The following is a 25,322-nucleotide window of genomic DNA, read 5'->3' as shown; positions in this document are numbered from 1 at the left end:
GCGCAACATCGTCTCATCCGCAAGTGGGTTATGCGTTTGTCAAGACTGTGAATGGAGCACTGCCATAGCAGCATAGCGATGAAGTAATGCAGAGCAGACTTTAAGACAGGTAGGTTTTTATTCCTCAAACATTATGGCTTTATTCTCATTAAATTACAACTTTATTCCTCGACTTCCCAGAGAGAACACTAAATGAGGAAAGTTGATCTCCAGGAGAATACGTACTCCAAAGCAAAACAGAATAAATGAGCCTAACTATTATATTCCATTACATTTTTACATTTTGAATTGTCACCTGCTTCCTCAATTTTGTGTTTACATAAATAAAGATGTTTGTACCATGAATACAAATTCACCAGAATGCAGGAAATTAATTGTTTGATGCTCAACTCTGCTTAATATGTGTCCCACCCAAACCCCCCATTGTTAAAATGAACCCGACATCATTAAAGTGGCTTTCTGATTGGCTGCCGTTTATGACCATTAACAAGACCTAATTAAAGTTTAACAATCATAATTACATGGCTTCTTTGCTCTCTGGGAAACGCATGATATTCCAACTGTCCAGTTTATTCAAATCTGTTATTTGGCCTTCAATCACATGCTTTTATTAGGGATAACACAAAATAATAATCAACATTAATATTGAGCTGAGACACTGAGATCACATTTTCATTAATGGGGGGCAGTAAGGGACCTGGAGAATGGATAGGAGAGCGCTGGCCGTAAACAGACTGAGAACCACTGCTCTCACTGGACTCCCCGGATCAGTTTCCATTATCTCACCGGCACATGCACAGCACACCCACCAGCAGCTCAGCCCCTTGCATTTCTCTCACGCAGGGGTGTTTTCTCACTGAACGCCGACGAAGCGAGGTGGAACGTTACAGTGTGCATCTTTGAGTGTTTAAATATTACTACAGCACAGGCCAGTTGTTTTGTAACACATCAATATTTCATGTGAAGTGCAGAAATGCAATTTGATACCAGGTGTGAATACACTTTAGCATCTCCCGCCTCAATCTGGGTATGGGGTGAGTTCAAAACAGACATGACGGGGCTCTCCTTTGAAGCAATGCCTTTCTAAAAACAGCAAAGTAACAACAGGAAATGGGCGAGAGTGAGATGGAACAAAAGTCCCCTGTCAGCCCTGTCGCCAGCAAAAACTTTTTTGGTTTCTGTAAACCACGGATACGTCGAATGGGGAAGTTTTTGCATGATGTAGTATATTGCGACTGCTATAATAATAATTATAACAAGCAAGAACGTAGACTGAGGGTGGGCGGGTGCTACGGGCGGGAGATGTTCCTGTGAAACAAAAGGTGAACGTTGACTTTACGCTCGTTATGCTTGATGCGTAACCTTATGTAAGGAAATGCTTATTTCCCGGTAGTTATTGTTTATTATTGGCGCACTGATGGCATATGACAGAATACACTAGAACACCTTGAGACAACCACCGCCCACGGCCGACCGCCGGAGAGGGAGGAGAGGGAGGAGAGAGAGGAGAGGGGGGAGAGAGGAGAGGGGGGGAGAGGGAGGAGAAGGAGAGGGGGGAGAGAGAGGAGAGGGGGGAGAGGGAGGAGAGGGAGAAGGAGGAGAGGTGGGATAGGGGGGAGAGAGAGGAGAGGGGGGAGAGGGAGGAGAGGGGGGAGGGAGGAGAAGGAGGGGAGAGAGGAGAGGGGGGAAAGGAAGGAGAGAGAGGAGAGGGAGGAGAGGGGGGGAGAGAGGAGAGGGGGGAAGAGGGAGGAGAAAGAGGAGAGGGAGGAGAAGGAGGAAAGGTGGGAGAGAGAGGAGAGGGAGGAGAGAGAGGAAAGGGAGGAGAGGGGGGAGAGGGAGGAGAGAGAGGAGAGGGAGTAGAGGGAGGAGAGGGAAGAGAGGGGGGAGAGGGAGAAGGAGGAAAGGGAGGAGAGGTGGGAGAGAGAGGAGAGGGGGGAGAGGGGGGAGAGGGAGGAGAGAGAGGAGAGGGAGGAGAGGGGGGAGAGGGAGGAGAGGGAGGAGAGGGGGGAGAGGGAGGAGAGAGAGGAGAGGGAGGAGAGGGGGGAGAGGGAGGAGAGAGAGGAGAGGGAGGAGAGGGGGGAGAGGGAGGAGAGAGAGGAGAGGGAGTAGAGGGAGGAGAGGGAGGAGAGAGAGGAGAGGGGGGAGAGAGAGGAGAGAGAGGAGAGGGGGGAGAGAGAGGAGAGGGAGGAGAGGGAGGAGAGAGAGAGGAGAGGGGGGAGAGGGAGGAGAGAGAGGAGAGGGAGTAGAGGGAGGAGAGGGAGGAGAGAGAGGAGAGGGGGGAGAGAGAGGAGAGAGAGGAGAGGGAGGAGAGGGAGGAGAGAGAGAGGAGAGGGGGGAGAGAGAGGAGAGGGGGGAGAGGGAGTAGAGGCGAGATGGAAGCTAAGCTAACCCAGCTAGGACCTGAGGCTACTCTGATGCCCGGTTGCTGCTGTTTACATTTCCCCTGATACAAATTTGATTATTCAGTATTTTTGTTTTGTTTTGTTAATCATGGTTGTCTTGTGTTGGGATTGGGCTACAACTGCATTTCGTTGTGCATCCCTGAGTTGCGTAATGACGATAAATTATCCTTGAATCCATAAATTGTTATGTTACGTTGTTGAGTTACCATATACCATTATTGTTTTTCCTGACCTTAACCAAGTAGTCTTGTTGCCTAAATCCAACCAATCATGTCACAACATGTCAATGTGCATTTTTGCAAGCTTGATACAAGGCTGATATAAAACGTGTTCATTAAACAAATAAAAGCGTCGTCATTCAACCGATCCCGTGGTTTGCAGAAACGTACGCTGGCACATTTCTTTCTGTCCGGCTGGGTTGCCCCCGCTGTACTCCATCTCTGCACATTACGGTACTTTATTGTCATTATTCGATCATTCAATTATTATAGACATTACCGTAAGTCCGGTGAGCCAGTGCGTTGGTATAAGACGCAGACGGACGCTGACAAAGCGTCGGTATTTGACGAGTTGGGAGTGAGAACGGGTTGATCACAGATAACTCACAGTCTGCCTGTGAGAATCATGTTGGAAAATACACTTCACTTTCTTCTTTCAAAGACTGCCTCAATGGTTGCCAAAAGCATCCACATTCGCACGGTCATCGACTCCACAGCTTGTTGCTTTTTCTCATGAACGTGGAGAATGATTCATTCACATTTCCGTGAGAGTCCCGTGTCTGTGCGGTACAAGAAGAGAACCAAACGGGACCGTGGAGCCCGCCAAAAGACTGCTGCAGTCAGCGGAATTCATCTGCGGAGGTGGCCTCAATCTGGAGGACGTGTGCGGGGGTCGGTGCGGGAGGGTCATTAAAGATCCCATCTCAGTCCAACAACGGTCAGGCAACCGCCTCCACAGACATGAGGCCACTGCAGAGAGAGCTGCTTCCTCCAGGCCTTAAGTATCCTTAGTATGGAGCTACCAGGGGGTAGTTCAGGGGTCAGGGGTAGTGCGTGACCTACACATGCATTCATTTACAAATAGAGTTGTCTACCGTTCATGCTAGAAAGGCATGAATCAGCCGTGGGTGATGTCCGAAGTCCACTCAATCCTCTTTTACTAGTCTAGGTTACATTTTTACAAAACCGGGGGGTCCGCACACGTAACGTTTATGATGACATTCACAATGAATTTGTGTCAGCTAGATTTAATACAGCATTTAAGACACTTTACACCGCAAATAAAAACAAGTGGGTTTACTTGCTCCACAGCCCCGAGGGCGTCAAGAGAGAACAAGCTGTAAGCCGTCTCATTTTATCCTCTTTAATCGCCACATGGAAGTGACCATCTTGTTTGGCTGCGCTACATTGTACGTGTATTATTGTATGTGTAATAGTTATATTACAAGCTTCATGTTTGGAAGCCGTTTCACGTGACAAACAGAACCTTCAGACCTAAATGTTTCCATTACATGTCTCCATTTTGCTTCACAGCTAGCTATCAGGCTTTAGTTTTACATGAATGTTCTTTTGGGGACACATGGGTGATTTTGGTTTGTTGTTGTTTGATGTATTCCTTTAATGCATAAGTTTGGCTTACCCTCTTCACAGTGGTGTCCCGCGTATCCCGGCACACACTGGCAGCTGAAGGAGCCCCACTCGCCGTGACAGCGACCCCGGTGGCCGCAGGACGGATAGCCCATGTTGACACAGCTGCTGTCGGTGGTCAGGCAGCCTGGAGAGCTGGATTGGGAGTCAGCCGGGGAGCCCAAATCATACAGCTGAATGGGGGAGATAGGGGAGAGGAGGTGGAGGGGCGGTGCATGAAGAGGGGTTGAGAGGAAAGGAAAGGAATGATGAGAGGAGGAGGAGGAAGGAGAGATGGGGGTGAAAAAAGATGAACACAGAGGAGAAAAAAGAGGGAGAGACGTAAGAGAACAGCGTTAAAAAGGAACGGAAAGGGAAAGGGAAAGGTGAGACGACTAGATGAGAAGGAGAGAGAGAGAGAGAGAGAGAGAGAGAGAGAGAGAGAGAGAGAGAGAGAGAGAGAGAGAGAGAGAGAGAGTTGCCAATAAACAGTTTGGCAAACAAACAAGAGACAAGGGATTGAGGACGCCATAGGACAGTCAGGTAGGGGTTAGTAGTCAGAGTTTGAAAAGAATAAAAAGAGAGTGAAGAAATTAACCGTTCTAAAGTGTTGAAGGACATGAGCTCAGGGTAAACGGTGGCCTTGTGTGCTTTTCCACTACGACTCTCTTCCCACAGAGATGAAACCAAACCCTGGACAAATCTTCTAACGGACAAACGGCATGGCCGACTGCATAGAAAGCTGTAAGGACGGGGGAACCTTGAATGCCTCAATTTGTGTCCCTCACAAAACCCACGCCATAAAAAAAACATTAATATTTTCAATCTCGTCTCTGCCCAAACGAACTTTATGAGTTATGTTGGTGCTGCGGGCGAGGACATGGGAATGCAAAGGATCGTAAAAACTGACAGTGAGTCACACCGCCAGGGAGTTGCTGATTGGCTCTGACCTCCAGCAATGAGGCATCTTACTGGCTGCTGACCTTTTATAAGCCAGAGCTGGTCCCGTTTCGTTTGGACCGATCGCGTTGATTGCTGAGAACCGAAAGACGTACGTTATAGCAATCAACGGCCGAAAGACACATCGGGGCGTCCGCAATTGATTGGACTGCGCTTCTGTGTGACTGTGGCGTGTAATCTGTGCGCTCGAGCAAAACACTTGGGACCTACGATACGAGCTGAATGCAAAAATACACCTGCTTCTGATTGGATTACACGTTTTGGCTTCGGCGGAAAAGAGTGTCACACACCCGCACAGAGTGGGCGGCCCTGTTTGTATTCGCCAAGAATAATTCCAGGTGTTCAAAATGTCTCAGTCCAGAGGAAGTAAAACACCAAAAGAGCAGAGCGTGCTGCGTAGTGAGTGAGGCAGGAACTTTACACCAATACGTGAACGACAGACTTTTCAGTCCAAAACTATAACGGCCTCCACTCCTCAAAGAAGCGTTCCTCTAGATTTTGGAAGCTGTCTTAAGGGGTTTGCTCCCAGAAGAGCATTAGTGATGTCCAACACTGATGCTGGCCGATTAGGCTGTTGTGTTGAAAGGGGTTAAAGTCAGAGTTCTGTGCAGGTCCAGTTCTACCAAATGAAACTAGTTAAATGGACCTGGGTTTGTGCAGAGGGGCACGTTGAGACGAGGAGAGGGCCTTCACTGAGGTGTTGTGCGCTGTAGCGTTCAGATTGCCTTTAATTGTAAATAAAGGTATAATCCTTTAGATTCAACTCGTGTAACTCCAAACCTCCACACTTAAAAAATGGAGTGACAGTTTTGTCAAAACAACCCGAAAAACTTGGTAGCAGTAGCGTTCTCTCTCAGAGCTGAGGGGAGGAAGGCGAGCAGAACAATGACAGGACGAGGATGGAGGGAGTTAAAGAAGACGGTGGCGAATGACAGCCGGAGGGGAGAGACCCAACTCCAGAATAGAAACACAATTATAAAATCAAAAAATCTCTCCCTGTCTCTTTTCCAGGAGACGGCGTCACATTCCCACTGCCTTTAGCTCCGTCTGGTCTGCTTTCTTCTTCATCCGCGCTCGCGCTGTTTCCAGACAGCCGTGCATCACACTTCAATGCGTTTAACGGAGGTGACGCGATCCTGACGCGCTGCATCCTCGTCTGGCTCCAGAACAGAAATCTCCTAATGTACAGACGCCCCACGGGAAAGACACGCAGACGTACGAGCTTCCCCCACACACAACCTTCCTTGCCTGTCCTGCAGTTGTGGCTGTGGACGCATTTTAAATATGTTTTCTTCGTTGGTAAATGATACTAAGACTTGGTAATGGTTCATTTCAACCAATTACTCTTTACGACATTCTGATCTCACGCTCGCCTCACAAAAAAATCAACCGCCTCTGATTTAGAGACACACTAGTAAAATCACAGACAAACATGGAGACATGTACTGTACATAGAAACATGGAGACATGTACTGTACACAGAAACATGGAGACATGTACTGTACACAGAAACATGGAGACATGTACTGTACACAGAAACATGGAGACATGTACTGTACATAGAAACATAGGGCCATGTCGGAACCACGCATGCTGACTACGGGGGTTCTGCAAGGGTCAGTCCTGGGCCCCCTTCTCTTCTCGCTCTACACAACATCTCTGGGTTCTGTTATTCCCTCGCATGACTTCTCCTACCATTGTTATGCCGATGACACCCAGCTGGTCTTGTCATTTCCCCCCGGTGACACCCAAGTGGAGACGCGCATCACTGCGTGTTTGGCTGACATCTGGAAGTGGATGACGACACACCACCTCAAGCTCAACCTAGACAAAACTGAGCTACTGTTCCTCCCGGGGAAGGGTTGCCCGCACCGGGACCTGTCCATCACTATCGATGATACCGTGGTGACGCCGACTCGGACCGCGGGGAACCTGGGTGTGACCCTGGATGACCAACTGTCATTTTCGGCAAACATTTCATCCGTCACACGCTCCTGCAGATTCCTGCTCTCCAACATCAGGAGGATTCGTCCCTTCCTGAATGACGAGACGGTGCAGGTTCTCATCCAGGCTCTTGTCATCTCCCGCCTGGACTACTGCAACTCTCTACTCACCGGAGCCCCGGCGTCGGCCATCAGACCTCTGGAGCTTGTCCAGAAAGCCGCAGCTCGCCTGGTGTTCAATCGCCCCAAGTTCTCCCACACAACTTCCTTTCTCCGTTCTCTACACTGGCTCCCTGTAAGAGCTCATCCAGTTTAAGACTCTGGTGCTAGAATACAGGGCAGTGAAAGGAACAGCTCCTTCCTATCTCCAGGCCACGGTCAAGCCCTACACCCCCGCCCGACCACTTCGCTCTGCTGCCTCGCTCAGAGGTCCCTGCGGCCGATCGACCCGGTCACGTCTGTTTTCTGTCCTGGCCCCACAGTGGTGGAATGAACTCCCCACTGACGTCAGGACAGCGGAGTCGCTGCCCATCTTTCATCAGGCTGAAGACCCACCTCTTCAGGAAGTGCTACCCTGAGCCTTCCACTCAGTACTTATTGTATTCATACTAGCTTGTTGCACTTATTGTATTCGTATTACTTATAGCACTAACTGTTTCTCTTGTTTCTGCACTGTTCTTTGGCTCTGAGTTATGCTCTGCTTCATGCTCTTAGATGCTTGTTTAAAGGAAATGTACTTATGACTTCTGGTGACTAGTAGTTCTTTTGATTACCAATGTTGATGCACTTATTGTAAGTCGCTTTGGATAAAAGCGTCTGCTAAATGACTGTCATGTAATGTAATGTAACATGGAGACATGTACTGTATATAGAAACTAACACTCACAGAGTACTTAGCTACTATCAATGTCATCTACCTTTACCACTTCACAGACACGCACACCTCAAAACAGACGGAAATGTGACACATTAGCACTTTCTGCTGCGATAAGAGCAACACCACATGACAAAAATAAGAAAGAAAAAATAAATCATACAATGTCGGAACACGTCCATCAACATTACTAATCTTCAGTACGCCTACTGTTGCTTGCTCTGTGGAGATTTATTATCCTCATGTCCGCCCACACGCGTCATGCAGATTTCTCTCATTAGTGTATGAGCTCAGGTACACCACACCGACTACAGCACCAGCCTTTAGCACTGCAGCAGGAGAAACTCATATCCTTTCAAGTTTCCCTTTAACATCTTAATCGAGCTTTAAAGGTCTACTGAATAGATACAGGTTTGGACCTCCTTCTGTGTGGAGTCTGCATGTTCTTGTGATTCCTCCCACATTACAAGACAGTGAAGACATGCAGGTTAGGATCTGAACGCGAGGGTGAATGATTGGCCGTCAGCCCTGTGATTGATTGGAAGCCCTTGTCCGGGACGTAACCCGCCTCCCGCCCGATGTCAGCTGGGATCGGCTCCGGCTCCGACCCTCTAAAGGTCAAGTGGGTACAGCGGATGGATCAAATGGATGAATGCATGAACGGATACTTTGTGTTTACGGAGGGAACAAGACTACAATTCTAACAGCCAAACTCGCCCCTTGCACTGAACCAAGCTACTAGACCTAAGTGGTGTTAACTGGCCAAGTGAAGGACTGGACTTTCTGTCATTTGAAGGTAACTTCCAGTGCGACACGAGTCTGTTTCTCGGGTTGTTATTAGCTCACGCATACTAACTTGTTTCACTGTTGGACCGAGCACGGGTCCTACAATACAAGTGGGCGACCACAACAGAGGGAAAAAACAAGGCCACACTCTCTCACACACACACACACACACACACACACACACACACACACAGAAACACACACACACACACACACACACACAGACACACACACACAGAAACACACACTCTCATACACTGCACAAAAGCAAACCTTCAAATAGAAACAAAGATATCATCTTGAAATTTGTGTAGAGATTTTCCACGAACACAATTATATATTTGACACTCATTTGCATCATTAGTGTAAATGTAGATAGAGTAGACAACAAGTCAGGTTAAATATGTGAGTCAGTTTTTACATAGTTACAGTGATGCAACAAGAGGGCCGGATACACGGATCCTGTTCCAGCTGCTACTGACCTCATCATGTGGAATGGGTAATGGTGTGCTGCACCTCTGGCTACAGATTCATTTGCATAGGATTTTATAAACATCAATTTCTACGAGGCTTTGTTAGTTCACGCTTACATAAAACATGTGACTCAGCTTTAAATTAAATGAAGTCCTGCTTCAGCTGCTGTAAAAAGCCTAAAAAAGGGCCGATCATACTCTCCACTGATGTTTCCGTTTTTTTTAAAAACGATCCCGCATCGATCCAAGATCATTTGAAAAACTAGCTTCCCTGAAAGAGTCCAGCGAGAGCCGCTCCTACAGGACCGGTAGTTTCACTTTTCTGATATCCAATTTGAATTAGTCACTGCCGCAGTGCCCAAAGCAGCTCCATGCACTGCAAGAAAGAACCAATAGCAAAGCTTCTGCTGCCGCCGATGACCGTGTCATACAAGAGGAGGAGTCCTGCTCCCCGCCCACTCTGTTCTCTGTTGCTTTGCATAGAGAGATGCAAAACTTCTGTGATCAGATTGCAAGCATAATTGAATGTGTGCTTAGGTCTTAATCACAAGGTAATTAAGTGAGAGAGAGAAAATATCTCCAGCAGCGAGTAACGAAGGCAGCATTGCTTCTAAATCGTGACATAAACGTATTTCAGATATCAACACTTTCATTTCTGATTTGCTTGGTCATCCGTCCAAGTGGTTTTTGATTATCAGGGAACCACGTCTTACCCTGTCAGCATCAGTTTAAATAGAGTTTAAAAAGACCTTGATAGCAGTGTTATCAGGCAGGACGCAGTACTTTTGGACTGGCAGGGACAACATTTCTCACTCGGTCGTTTGAGGTTCATTTGAAGCCAAGCCAAAACTCTGGGCTTTAGAAGGCAGCGGGTTCACAAAAGGCTATCACACCTGAGGCCCGTGTTCATACAGAAATGGTTTGGGTTTTGTTGGACTCGGGCTCAGATTGTCACGGTTGACGGTGGAGTCCTTGACTTTTTAAGTCCGACAGAGCGGCGGAAGGTTACTTGAAAGTGTCGACTTGAAGTCAAGACTGGGCGGGAGTGGAAAGGTTTGTATTCCACTTCGCTCTTGCAGGCCATGTGCGTGATATTTGAAAGTGCTTTGAGGTTACAGTTCTTCCTCTTACATGGCATGATGGTACTGTGAATGTTGAAACCTGTTATTAATCCATTTATCAGCTGGCGTGCAGGCGGGGGTTTGAGAGCGCTCGGTGTGCTCGCGGTCGTGCGGTTCATGCACAGGTGTGTGTGTGTGTGTGTGTGTGTGTGTGTGTGTGTGTGTGTGTGTGTGTCGGCGCTGCGTTACCTTGCTGTCCACGATGAAGTTGCGGATGCAGCCGGTGAAGTGTTTGTGCTGAAGCTGAGGGTAGATGTAGGGGATGTCCTCGTTCACACCGCCCAGCTGGAGCACCTGGCTCATGTTCAGGTGTCTAAAACACACATAGAGGCATTACGTTACAAACAGTGTTACAAACCGTGTAAATATGTAAACCCGAATGAAAGCACATTCAAGTAACGTTGACACACACAGAATCACAGCCGTCTTTCAAAGCATAGAGGCGGGCACCGTTCACGTACCTTTCGGCGTTGGGCGTAACGCCCGTCACTTCACAGGAGGAGTGGTCCTCGGTGGTCAACCAGCTGCCGAGGCCTTCCATCTCCATCACCGCCGCCCCCGAGCAGCGATCCAGAGTGAAGCGCACCTCCTGTGGGGAGCACACAGCCAAGGACACGTTGTATAGAAACCACAAGTATTAATAAAGGCTCCTACTTCTGTGTATTATTATTATGAGTGTACCTTGTATTGCCGTCGAGCGCCTTTACCGTCATCACTCACATTTCTTACATTAGAGCGTATTACTCTGCTGCTGCTGCCTGCTAGGTCTCCTGAGCAACAACAAGAAACCAGCGTGTTCCAATCATCGCTGTGTTTACAAGTAAAGATTTGGATTCATGAGGCAGCTCATACTGGGATCACACTATCATGTGCATGGTGATTATAAGAGTATAGGGTCTTTTAGATAGATAGATAGATAGATAGATACTAACTTTATTGATCCCGCGAGGGGAAATTATTTTGTTACAAGCAGCAATAGGTTCCAGAGCAGCAATGGACTGCAAATGGCTTTTATCGGGGTGTGTTACCTGATAATTCCCAAAAACAATTACCACACTTACTCTGGTGGTTAACAGTACCCAGTGCATTAGCATTCAGTTCCAACCGTGTGTAAAAACACGGGTTTTTTCCCACATCTGTGATAAAAGCTTTTGTATGTGTTGTCACAATACAGCCGAATACGTGCTCTTGGGACACAGACAACATGTCTACGTGTCCCAAGAGCAGAAGCTATAATCTCAGTCTGTTTACCAAATTCTCATTACTGCACATACATGTCATATATTCCTCTCTTCAGTCTGGTGAACATCACCTGTTCAGGAGTAGCGGCACGTTCGCCAGATTTGACCATTAGCATAATCGATGCCTAACTTTGACTCACAGAAACTTTAACCTTAAGTAAAGAAAAAAATCATTTAAAAACTAGATTTGCCGCCTCACGGCTGTCTGCCTTCACGGACCACTCCATGTCCGTCATCACAATATCATCTCATCCTCTTTGACTTGGGTGAGATCCTGTTAACTGGCATCAGAATTCTTGAGCTATGGCCAAAAAACATGTTTCATGAGGTTTACGTCCGGCTTTTGTAAAGTTGAAAAGAAAAAGAGTTTTAACATTTTAAAACGGTTTTGCATGAAGTTGAATGCTAAAAAAAAGGGGATGAGACAGTAAAGGGAGATGGAGGAGAGAATATCAGACGCCAGGCTACACTGTCGGCTGGCCTCCCCTGGACGGCGACTCCTTTAAAGACCCAGAAACAGCTGTGTGAAAGAGTGAGAGAGTTTTCCTAACAGCTACTGAACTGTACTATTCACCATACGCACCCAAATATGCCATCAAAATCATACAACTGACTTCACTTGTGGGTGTGGGCATGTTTTCATCTCTGTAGGGTAAAATGACAGAGGCGCGTGTCGGGGAGACAGCAGCTGATTGATCATCAGTGAGGTCGATGGCGTCACATGCACAGTGATCGCTTGCAGGGTTCTACATTAAAGACATTATTCGGTTCTTTACTCGGCTCGGGGCTAGCGACAGCAACGAATGATTCGTTTTCGGTAAATCTGATTCACGGTTCTGTCTTGTATGATGCTAGAAGAAGAGCCGCTGCTCATGGCTGCTGAATCCTACAGTGAATCCACAGGCTGCAGCTCGGGAACACGACCAGGTTGGATAAGCTGCTGCTGACTATTCAGGACGAATGAACGGACTCACATGTGATTAAGAATAATGCCTTTTGCGGTGCAGAATAATCCCCATTGTAATAATAAAAAAAGAAGTCTCAATGAGTTATTGTATTCGTGAAATTCAGAATAAATCTGTCGTATTACCCAAAGTCCTGATCCACTCGTGCATTTGTCCGGCTGTCCCCGTTCTCAACACGGCACAATAAAGAGCAAACGCACTCGGTGCTGTCAGCGTGAAGCCGAACCTACAGACCGTATTTCCTTTCATGCAAAAGAAATTGAATGACAAACAAAGGGCCGGTGCGTTTCTGACACAGCGTGAATGGAGGACACAACCTGCGCACACATTTCAGTGGCTTATCAGAGGCAGGTTAATGTACCTGATGGCATTATTAAAATGGTTAGCCTGCACTTAAGGTGCAGCAGGCAGTGGGTTTTTTTTTTTTAGAAAGTGGGTTTGGGAACATTTTGGGGAACTTTGAGTCACCAGCTAAATGAAGCAAATTGAAGTGTGACATAAGTGTGATTACTCAGTTTTAGGCTTTAAAGAGGCTTTTGATGGTGCTGAATATAAAAAAAAGGCAAAACTCAGTCCTGTGCTTTCACTTGAGTGGTCCTCGTCTACGCTGGGATGGGTGAGACCAGAACAGGTTTCAGCCAGTATTAGGTGCTTTAACCGGATATCTGGATAACAGGTGCTCGGGGCCAAGACGTCCTCCCCCTGTGTGGTGGACGTTGTCTACGGCTAATCTCTATAAGCTGACATCTGAACGCTGATTAAAAGAATGCTCGTGAAAAGAGAAACCACTGTCAGGCGATAGCCGGCGGGTTCAGAGATTGCATTTCGGCCAACACCTTCCTCGTCCCTTTACCTGCATGCGACCAAAGCCTGCTCAAACACCGACTGCATTAATGCTACGTCTTGTCCCGTTTGCCTAAAGATCCTGAATTCACACGTTCCGTTTACAGAGATTGAGATGTCCTTAGTTCGGAGTGAGAGCGTGAGGTTGAAGCGTTCAGGCTGGGTTACAACAAAAACTCTAAAAATAGCATCACCGACCGCCGGCCTTGATATTTAGGAGAGACGAGAACAATGAGGCAGTGAGAGTCCTTGGAGGTGAAGAGCTCTAAGCAGTCCTCAGTCAAATGAAGATTAGCCTTAATTTTACTCTAATTGAATTCACTTCCAATGTGCCTGAGCAGAGGATGTCAAAGGAGGGCCATCGCAATAATCCGTCTCCCTCTCACCGCTACAGTCTCCCTTTGTACTTCACAGAGTTCTGCAATACTAAATCACCGCTGAACATCGTCCCCATGTCGGCTGCCTGATAATATTATCTAATGGGCCTGCGTGGGGCTATTTGGAGTCCATGACGTGATATAGTTTCCTTAGCCATAAGGTTACAATGGATAGAAATGTGATCGTGTTAATTGTTCACAACAATGTCAGGAGTCCCATTTACTGGGCCGAATAAGAGCATTTAGTCGTAATGTTTGGGGAGCAGCTCAGAGTCAGAGATCCGTGTTCATCGCCTGGTTGTCAGGTTTCAGTCGACATTAATATTTGGTCTAACTACCCATATCAACCGAGGTTTACTTACAATTGTGCAATAAAAAAATGGCCAAAATGTATTTACATCAGTGGTGTGCAAGACATGTTGTGTCACCTGCATGATGTAAACCTTTACGAAAGCGACGACTCGTTCCTTGCATCTCATTTACTAAAGGAAAAAAACAAACCTGGACTCAGGACAGCGCAAGATCACATCTTAAGGAGAAGTGGAATAGTAGCCAAATCATTTTTGGCATTTTGACTCGTGGCATCTATCATTGACCAAAAGTTACAGTTCATTGCAGCGGAGACATACAACAGTAGAGTCACTAGTAGAGTCAGGCAAAATCCACATCACTAATTTGGACCACATTTCAGTTGTCTCCTCTGGGGCTCCAGTCACATCCAGACTGAATTCAATGATCGTGAGGCATCTTGATGCATCTACACTGTATTCAAAGAAGCATTCAAATTGCGCGCAAAACACCATTTCCCGTTAAGAATGCAGCCGGCGAACCCAGATTACGTCTGCGGGTCAAACCGAGGCCCAAGGTGTGGGCGGATGTTCAGTAAGTGTAAAGTGATAACTGGAGAGTCAACCTCATCCAAAAACATGTTCAGGACTGTTGTTCTCTATTATGAAAGTGATATATTGGTGCTTATGCACATATAAGGACATAAATAATAACTTACATAATCACAGCTGAAATGCAATTGAACTCTTTTCATTGACAGCTCTAGATAATCACAGACAAAAGAGTTGCTTGAATATCTTTCATTGGATAAGTGAGCGGCACATCTCAGCCAACATGGGGCTAAAAATAAGAAATTAAGCCGTTCATATGAATGACAAATATAAATTGTTAGCCAACGTCTATTTAAAATATCTTAATGCAAGACAGCGTTTCTTGATTTTAGCGGTGGAATAGAGTGTGCGCGTGCTTCGTCGACTCATCTGCCGGTACAGCTCGGCGTGAATGTGCTCGGCGCTTAATTGCTAAATAAGCTCAATAAATGGCGGTTGGTGTTGAATGGGTGAAGCGACCGACCTTGCTGTTGCTGCGGACATCCAGTCGATGCCACCGTCTGTCTGCTACGTTCACGTTGCCTGGCAACTGTAGCACCACCGTGCCGGAGCCGTGGTTGATTTTCAAGGTGGGGGTCCCGTCTATTAGCTCTGGATGGAGAGAGAGAGAGAGAGAGAGAGAGAGAGAGAGAGAGAGAGAGAGAGAGAGAGAGAGAGGGAGGATCGGTGAGGGGGTGAGATTACACTGAAAGGATTAGATCGTAGAAATATCGAGCTTTTAGAGGCATTATCAACAGATGATAGTTTGGTTTTCAACTCTCTAAAACAGCATTGTGACTAAATGATACATACCAAAGAGTTAAGCAGTGCCTTAAGTGACACATTATGGAGTGCACCCTGGCAGTGTGGTATAGAACTTGCCACATACCGTCTCTGAATATTGGCTTTGATGAGGATTATCGCACAGACCTCGCTGTGATGTAGTTTTCCCGTCACATCTCACGGCAGTCAACAAACATCAGACAAAAGTTATTACATTCTATTTTCAGACTTACTCAAATGGCAAATTAAAAGTTAATGAAGTGGTTAAGACCGCTCGTGTGCTCGCCGTCATATGTAAGGGAATTATGGGAACGCGCGTCTGCCAAACAGCGGCGGCAATCCATCACCGTGCAACGCTGAACTTCAGAGGCTCATTCAGACACATAACTCTGATCACTAAGGATCTGGTGTCTCTCCTTGTTCACGATCCTGTGGCTGTGCTGCACTCGTTTCATGCCACAGTAGCTTGTGTTTAGAGAGTACCAGAGCAAGGGCCGTACTACTCAATAAGTCATCCACCAAAATAACCCAGTACCAAGCAGTATCAATACTTCTCCAGTCAAAATCAAATTATTTTTGTGCCTGGATGCAGAAAAAAGTGACTATTTGTGTTGGATTTGCTCGCAGCCAATCAGTGCAAGCCTTCTTCCGACTCTATGCGACGTGTGATCGGCCTACTTCCGGGCCGGGATTGCCTGCCTGCACACGGCTGTGAACACTAAGATGTCTCAGCCGGCAGCCTGGGAGGGAAGCTCAGGGTGGGCGTCACGCTACCAAGCAGACCCACCGCTCCGGGTCGGGGGACAGCGGTGACCCATGATGGGTATCCAAGAAAGTACTCTTTTGGTACTGGTAGCATTTTATGGTACTGGTACCGACAACCTACATTTTCTGAACTATCCGCAGCCTCATCAGATCTGAGACTCACCCAATACGTACTTCTCTCTTCGAAGCTCTCAAACCAGAGTTGGTGATGTGGAAAGACTGACCGGGATGGTTTTGATGAGTATCGTGTTTCGATGATCAGCAAGTTTACCGTCTGACTGGAGTCTGGTGGCTTTGAAGGGCGCATATTAATTGTATGTAATAAATTATAATAATTGTCTGAAGTCATGTTATGATGTCATTAAATATGTATTCACTACAACACGAGTCTGCATCACAAAGACTCCACAAAGACAAAAGAAAGACGTTAGTGCGTTTTTTTTTTTTGTCCAGGGGGAAAACAGCTTTGATGTCAATTTCTGGACTTAAAAAATGAAAATAGAATTGAACAGGGTCCCCTCTACTTCTGTTGTCCTCTACTGGTCTCCACAGAGTGCTCACATACTCTTCTGGGTCTATTTCATGAAGTCAAAAGGATATTCAAAAGGCAATTCATTATGGCCCATCTGCCACAGCTGCCTAACGCACACGTCACTTAAGTTCACTCAAGTCTTCCCTAACGCGACGACCGCTCAGCTGACCGCTGGACCCATCCGCCTCTTCATCGGTCCAACAGAGTGATGTCCTTCATCCTTCATCCTTCATCTTCGTCCGCTTATCCGGGATCGGGTCGCGGGGGCAACAGCTCCAGTAGGTGGACCCCAAACTTCCCTTTCCCGGTGCCACATCAGCCAGCTCTGACTGGGGGATCCCGAGGCGCTCCCAGGCCAGTTTGGAGATATAGTCCCTCCACCTGGTCCTGGGCCTCCCTCGGGGTCTCCTCCCAGCTGGTCGTGCCTGGAACACCTCCCTAGGGAGGCGCCCAGGTGGCATCCTCACCAGATGCCCGAACCACCTCAACTGTGATGTGTTTACATTCAATCCAGGAGGTGTGGGGGAAAAAAAGACAACTGCCGTGACTTCCCAAAAATATGTTATGTAGTATTTATGTTGTCAAAGCGGCAGTAAGTCTCCGTTGAATTAAAAACAATAACAGGCCGTCACAGTTCACGTCCAATAGCTCCTTGCTCTTAGTGCTCCCCGCTGCCACCCTGAAGCTACGCTCGCACACACACCCTCTGTGTGAGTTAGGGATTCCGTTCCCTCTAAAGCATTTGTACTTATGTGTCCTTTTGAGGGACTCCCCATTGGCACTTAACTCCTAGTCTCACAAACTGAAGCGGTTACAGTGTACGCCAGGATTATAATTAACACGGAGATAAAACTCCCGCGCTCCGCTAACTTCCGCTCCGCGCTCCGACGCTCGTCTTGATGCTCGAGTCAGTGGAAGAAGTTGGAAGTCAAAAGAAGCTGACAAGAATCCAAACTCCCTTCTTACGGCTCCTCGCTCCGCTGTGAGTCTGACTTCGGCGGAGCTTTCGTCATCCCTCTCGGTGCATCTCTGGCGATGTCAGTCTGTCTATCGGCGCTCTTTCATCTCCCGTCTCTCTCTCTTTACCTCCTGCCACGCTTCACTCTTTCATTAACTTTTTCACTGTAACTGACATTCCTACATTGTGCTGCTTTCAAGAAATTCACAAAAAAAAGCTTTCGACTGACATTTTGCTTTTCTTTTTGGTGAAACCATTGTTTTCCACCACGTGTATTGGGACGCATTGATTCTTAACCCTCGTGTTATTATAAGGGTCCAAAATGACCCGCTTATTATGTTGAACAGCTGAGGGAACCGCTTCTTCAAAGCTCTGTTTACTAATGGGGAATGCAGTCAAAGGCGGAGTCATCTGCTGTGACTGTGCTGCAGATGACGTCAGTGAACATGCCGAGGCGGCTTTCACAGCTTAGATGAAGGTCCAACCTGGGGATGGAGCCAAGCCGGCAGCCGGTACACAGACTCTGTGATGAATGACTGCGTTCTCTCATGCAAAGTTATCTTTCAGCCTTTATTTTACGAGTTTAGCGAAGGCCGGCCACTTTATTTTAAACTTAGGACAAGGGGAGTGTACAGCGTGTTACAACGACACAATGTTTCCAACACCTCTTCAAACTATTTCATGCCGTGAGTCTTCACCTAGAGCGAGTAGAGAGGAGGTGTTGTTGAGAACACGAGATGCTGCTCCTCTCTAATTGCCTTGTCAAGGCTGGGATGTGCCGTTGTGATGAGGGCCCCCTTCTTCATTATGCTGCCTCTCATAGAAGGAAAAGAAGCCTGACGCTTTGGCAGTGCAGTTTTTCGAGTGCAAGTTTGTTGTTACCCCCTCTATTCTTCTCAACTTTCCTTCAATTACCTGCAAGTTGATTTAGCCCGCTCCAGCTGCAAGATGACTTGCTGCTGCACTTCAGGAATAGTCCAATTAATTTTAATATATTGGCCGGGGCCAGACAATTGACCAAAGCGAACAGAGTAAATTCAATATAGCAGTTCAATCCCAGGCCTCCCTCCTTTGTTTAACTTATACCGTGTCATCTTTAGGCCCCACAGCTCAGTAACCTCATTCGTTCCCTCCTCTCATTTACCGTCCCCTCACCTTTTCTTCTTCTTTATCCCCCACGTCTCGGTCTTTCAATATCCGTTCTACAGGCTGCCCACCCTCAGGGGAATTCCCCTGTTCCTTGAACCTCAGTGTACGCAAACGTTATCGCCCCAACCCTCCCTTCACACCCGCGCTGGCGAAACTCGCAGCACACTCAGAGCCGCAAAGGACGCCTTCATAAGTGGGACAAAGTGACCCTTTCCACAGATGTTCTTGTTAATGTAAATGTGTAAATGCACAGACACACGTGTGTGTTAAGGGTAGGCAAGTGCAGGAAAGTGTGGGCGTACGTTGAGGCACCTACAACCAGTTAAAAGGCCGGTCGTCTGGCACGGCTCAGGAGCCTTCTTGTCGTGATTGAAGTGACATTTTCCCGAGAGATGAAGACTGACTTCAGAGTTCTCGGCGGACAAAGTGAAGCAGCGAGAAGAGGGAGAGAGAGAAAAAGAAGCATGGGGGGGGGAGAGCAACAGTGAGCTGTAGGAGTCAAATGTAAGGCAGCAAGAAAAAAAAAGAAAGTACGGGTAGAGGAGGAGAGAAAAGAGTGATAAGAGTGTGATTGAGCACAAAGCTGGGACGAAGGCCAAGTTACAAGATGGCAGATGACAAGTGGGATGATGGACTGAGAGGTAAATAGATGAGAAATGAACAATGCAGACGAGGCGAGAGGAAGAAACAGAAGGTGATGAGTGGAGAAGAACATGATGATGGATCAAAGGGAGGACAAATAGAAAGCAGATGGAGGAAGCAAAGGACGAGATAATCCGAGTTCAGGACAGACTGCGGTCTTCTAACCTCTTCAAAGCAGGAAGAATCAAGGGTTTTCTTTGATTTATTCATTTCTATTATACTATTCATTATTATTATCATTTCATTATTTGTTAATGAGGCCCGAGGCAAAAACTGAGTGTATTTTTTGTCTCTGTTGCCGTTTGTTGTAAAAAATAATCTTTTTAACCTCCCTGTGAGAAAGAACCGAGATGAGAAACCTCTTCAAATATTAAAATCATATTTATTGAATAATAATAATTCAGATGAATAGATAGGAGGCTATTTCCCCACAGATGGTTCGGAGGTCTAACAACAAGGAATAGTTTAACAGAGAATATATATATGCACATTATTTTTCCTCCGGAACCAGAAGAGGCCATATTCAGACGAGAGGGTGGAGCTGTGGAGGAGCGAGGCTCGGCGGGGGCCAGGTACCGGCTAACGCTAAGTTACCGGCTAACTCTTGCGCTAGCTAACTAGCTTGGTTAGCAAGGTGCACCAGGAATATATGTTAATTGTGATACTAATTGCGATGCAAATTTTGGCCGTACTATGTCCGTCTAAAACAAAAGCCTGCATGGCAGCCTGTAGTCCCCTAAGTCATGGTTCCCTTCCTACAACTGGCTATGTTCCCACTGCATGAATCACACTCGAGTTGGCTTAGCGACGCTCTGGGACAGGTTGCTTTGTTTTGCACCAAAGTACGATTACCGAGTTCACAACAGCCCGACGCCGTGGTAGCGACGCCAGATGAGCGGCTAAGAGATATACGAAGAACACACAGTCAGAGATTTCATGGTTTACATGGTTGGAAAGGTGGGTAGATTTTAATTAATTTGTTCAACTGTAAAATAGAACAACGAAAAGTCCCTCAACATGCAGGTCATTGTCCCTTTGTCTCGCCTAATAACTGAACTTCTCTTAAAGTTAGATGTTAAATGGAACTGAACTGAGTGAAAAAGCTTCACAGAGACACACAAACAGAGACGGATGAAGTAAAAACTGCTGCTAGCTGGCTGGAGAGTCTAGCTGGGAGTGCAGCGGGCTGGCAGGCCAAATGGGAACATCTTCATAGGGGCCGGCACGCCTTCTAAATGCTCCGGGTGTACTAGGGTTAGGACAAGACTGTGCTCTTAAAGGGCACATCCACACAACCAGGCTTCTTTTCTGCTGCTCATACGTAATTCATTACCTCCTACTGAGCTAGAAAAGAGGGGGGGGAAGAGAGCGAGAGCGAGGGGGAGTAAAAGTGTGTGCGTTGTGTGCCAGGAGAGCTTGAACTCCCACAGAGTTGGGGGCTCTTAAATGTGAAAAATGTCCTTCTGACGGCCTGAAGATACACAGGAGCCAACTCAAGAGCATATGGACTGCAGAAACAGCATTACAAATCACACTGCTACACACATACCCCCCCCTCCACACGCACAAGCAGTCACATATACTCTAATGCCCACTGAAGTCATCCTGTGTACAAATCAGCAGGCGATGCAGCAAGCGCAGAGCAGAGAGCTTCTTGAATAAACGATCTGTCAGCTAGCTAGCCGGCCCCGGAGCCGGCGCATATTGGATCTCTGCATCCAGCAGCACTTCCTATTTGAAACGCCGCTGCAGTGCTAAGCTGGAGGCTACCGCTACCAAACAGCTCCGTGGAAATTGAAGGTAATGCCAAAGTGAATCTGTGTGTGCTGCTGCTGCTTGCTATCCCTTTTTCTTCCATTTATATCCAACTATATAAAGAGCTGAGAATATCTTCTTTTTGGTGCAAGGGTAGAAAAAAGTCAAAAAAACACACACACACACACACACACACACACACACACACACGCACGCGCAGATTCTTACCAGACCCACCATTCTGCAAGGGTGTTGTGATTACACAAATTTAATTTGTCTTGTTAATTTGTCTATTGATTGGACAAGCACCGGCCTCTGGCTGGTAGTCTTTGCATGCATGTGTGTGTGTGTGTGTGTGTGTGTGTGTGTGTGTGTGTGAGAGAGAGGGTAATACTGTGTGTGTTTGATCAAGCACCTCATTGCAGGTATAACGCTCCAAGCCATGTCTGTCATTTAGCGTTGATCTCGCTGGACACAAATCATTACTGAGACAATCAATCTCACCAATACAGCCACGGTCAAAGTGTGGCTTTGACGATCGGGCCAGGCAGTCATAATGCAAAATGAGCTATATATATATATATATATATATATATATATATATATATATATGAGTTATATTGTATGTGGTGTCCAGAGGCTACATCTGACAACCTGCAAAAGTGTAAGACTTATGAGAATTGATGTAAAACCCATTTCTATAAAATATAAATTGAAATATAATTTGTTTTGGTAGCCGAGGTTACAGTGCATGATTACGATCTGGAACTCTTGTTGCATGTCATTCACCGCTCCCTCCCTCCCCCATTTCTACAGAAAATACAACGACAATATGTCAAACACAAATGAGGAATTGTCGACCAACACAGAGAACATGAGGTTTGTGTTATGAGAAAAAATTGAAACCACTCTATGTCTGTACCATACATATGATGAATTAGCATAGCTTAGCATAAAGACTGGAAACAGCGAGCCGAACTCTGTCTGTAGGTAGCAACATACACCTACCAGCACCTCAACTCACAAACACATTACGTCTCATTTGGTTAATCCATTAAAAAAGTGTAAAACAGACAAACTGAAGTTTTACAGAGGCTGTGTGCTGAACGATATTGTTGGCTGGGCTCAGTGAATTCCTCTCCTTGTTGCCTGCTAACACTACGGTGAAAAGAAGACAGGCTCCAGACCATCCAATCCACACAATCCACCGAGTTCGAGTAGACAAAATCGCCCAACATCGTAGTTTATTTTTACTTTGCCGCACCACTCCCAAAAACCCGGCAGAACCAGTGGCTACACATCAACCGCAATCATCATCTTATCCATCAGTGAACAGAAGAAACATCATCTGAGCTGATTTGCATGGCTGTGAATGTTACTGATAGTAGTGATTTGATCTATTGGACCTGCATACTCTCTGCATGTATCCACAGTGACGGAGGACAAACAGATATGCTCTACTTGTGTTTACTACCAGGAAACCGTTTGTGAAAGTCATATTTCTATGCGGTAAACAATGATAAATCTGACGCGACAATCTTTCCACCATACAATCATTCTAACTGATTCCCATTGAGGTATAAATACCTCCTGTAAGTGTTATACACAGATCAGATCACCGCTGGGGAAAACATCCCCTGAGGAGGTGGTGACATGTGGTGGTGACAATGTCAAAGTAAATGCCCGTCAGACAGGTGGTGAGGCGGCTAGGACAGTGTCACACTAGTGAAAAATGTAATGTCAAAATGGGAGCATGGGGAAGTGTTCACTGGCAACGTTTGGGCCATAAATATCCCCAGAGAAAAGTGATTTATGTTACATTTTCCTCAACTAAATCTTCTCTTGACACAAGCTGGGCACAAGCCACATATTCATAACGGGGGTCTCTGCTTTGTCCTTCCATCTCTGCAGTCAGGTTTTTATGGAGACATAAACATACAAAATCTGGTTAGAGAGTGACAGCCGCTCATGTATTCAATAGCTCTGTATGCTTTGTGGTGGGGCTGCAGCTGTGTACAAACACGTGTCAGTGCCTGTTAGCTACCCTAAAGCGCTAGCAGTTGACAGCGGTTTCCAAACTACGGCAATGGCCAGGTAAATGAGCACGCTAATTCAGTTCGCCGTAAGGCTTTGGTTGCCTAGTTGCATTCTGTAATAAGTGTTTTACAGCAGACTCCGCTTGTATAAATCAGAATCACAGATGTGCCAAAAGTCGACGCAGCTCCCAAAAAGTCTCGGTTTGCACACAAGAGCGGCTCAGTTAGGCTGTTGTGCGCTTGTTTGTGTCGTAGGTTGCACTTCATGACCACTTAAAGGTTACATTCTAACCTCATGAATAAAGTACTGATCAATAAAACGCAGTATTGGTCTTTGAACTGCTGCTCTTTTGTGCTGGGAATTTGGATCAGCTCCAAGCATGGAAATGTGTACCGTAGCTTGAAACAAACTGAAAAACGTCAGTTTGAATATCTTGTATGCATGATGATCATGCAATGTGTGTTTATAAATGTCAGTGGCACGGCCACCCTACTCACTGTACCTGTAAAATAAAAACATGAAGATATGAACCTGTGTATTGGTTGAATAGCTATTGAACGCACGATAACAAGGTATGTTTATACATGGCACTAGGCCCAGTTTAATATAAATATACAATATACTGTATGTAGTAGGGGGTCCCTGCTCCAGCTCTCTGTCAGTTCGGGGGTCCTTGGCCTGAACAACATTGAAGACCCCTGGTCTAGATGATGAAGAGAGGGAGGCCGAGCACGGAACCTTGGGGGACGCCTTGAGGGCTAGTTGGACTTATTACTGATGAACTGGTGGCGGGTAGAGAGGTATGATTTGAACAAGGATGCTGGGGGAGGACTCGAGGAGGACGGAGTGATTTATGGTTTCAAAGGCAGCACTGAGGTCAAGTAAGAAGTATGTTGAAGGAGTGGGCATCAGAGGAGAGGAGGGGGTCACCGGTGACTCAGGACTGGAAGTGACCGGTCGGCTGTAGAAGGTCTCAATTACGTATTTGGTTGAATGACAGGAAGGAGTCAGTGAAAAGATTGTCCATGAGTTGGAGACGCTTGTTTACAGTGGAGAAAAGGACTTTGGGGGTTTCGGGGAACTGGTGAGGTCAAGAGCATCTTTGTATTACTGCGCGTGGTCTTTGTGAGCCAGGCTGTGTAGTGTGAGGCCAGTTTTCTTGAAGAGCCGCTCTAAGTTGAGGTTTCTGGGATTCCATCGGATACCGCTCGGGGGTGTGCCACGAAGCGGTGCGGCTGAAACAGACCTTTAAGCGGGGCGAGCTCATCGACTCGGGAGGACAGCACAATACTGTAGAGGGTGACCAATTCTGTGAGGGGATTAATACGCAATATTTACATGCTGGAGAAAACAAATAGATTGAAAGGATCATCCAATAATCAGATTTTACCTTGAACACCGGAGGTGAGTTTAGGCATGACACACACACACACACACACACACACACACACACACACACACACACACACACACACACACACACACACACACACACACACACACACACACGCAAGCTCTGTGTTATAACCATGTAATCTCTTCTCCCCCAGCGGCCGCAGATTGGATGTAGTACACAGCTATGTTCCCACTGCGCGTGTGTGTGTGTCTGTGTGTGTGTGTGTGTGTGTGTGTGTGTGTGTGTGTGTGTGTGTGTGTGTGAGTGCCTTACACCTCCTCTGGTCCACACAGCAGGGCTGGCTCGGCACAGCTGCCCTGCGGCAGGATAAAGGGCGGATGAGTGGGCAGCTTTGGAAAAGCAAACCAGCATCTCAATAAGAAGCTGACGATCTCTGTGTGGAAATGTGCGTTGTGAAGCGGTGGGAAATACGATCGGGCCCAACGAGCAGCATCCCTGAGCAAAGGCTTAATAACAAGGTGAACAATGTCACGCACGCGTAGCGATGTGGTCAAAATGAAAATTCTGGAGGTATATTAGTGGCCTCTCATGTGCCTCTTGACAGCCATGAATGAAAAGGCAGTTCAGCAGTTGTAAAAACAAGTCTCCTTCTGCCTCCTCAAATCCAAAATACCCTTTTCAAAATACTCTTTCAACGTCAAGTCGTGCCACAGGTGCAGCGTGTCCTCCTGTAACATTACACTTTCCAGCACAGCTTATAATGTACTTATAATACATCATACGTCGGGATGAGACCTTCGGCATTTGGTTCAAGAAGCATTTTATTTGGGAGAGAATCGCCCCATTTGGTCTGGTT

The 25,322-nt window shown here is 46.7% G+C and overlaps 1 protein-coding gene across 1 annotated transcript in view; it reads right to left on the bottom strand.

The window, feature by feature from the left end:
* The window catches only part of si:ch211-186j3.6 (neural-cadherin), a 276,175-nt gene that overhangs the window by 47,872 nt on the left and 202,981 nt on the right, over nucleotides 1-25,322 (bottom strand). The window contains exons 28-31 of the mRNA XM_068710718.1: nucleotides 14,973-15,100; nucleotides 10,646-10,773; nucleotides 10,374-10,497; nucleotides 4,041-4,221 (exon numbers count right to left, since the gene is read on the bottom strand). Coding sequence (XP_068566819.1) covers nucleotides 4,041-4,221; nucleotides 10,374-10,497; nucleotides 10,646-10,773; nucleotides 14,973-15,100 — 561 coding nt within the window. The remainder of the gene's footprint in view (nucleotides 1-4,040; nucleotides 4,222-10,373; nucleotides 10,498-10,645; nucleotides 10,774-14,972; nucleotides 15,101-25,322) is intronic.

The sequence above is a fragment of the Cebidichthys violaceus genome, unplaced genomic scaffold, assembly GCF_023349555.1.
Source record: "Cebidichthys violaceus isolate CVI_PGR_0920_01 unplaced genomic scaffold, fCebVio1.0.p SCAF_16, whole genome shotgun sequence".
NCBI classification, from domain to species: Eukaryota; Metazoa; Chordata; class Actinopteri; order Perciformes; family Stichaeidae; genus Cebidichthys; species Cebidichthys violaceus.
This window is presented reverse-complemented; position numbering and strand designations above follow the sequence as displayed.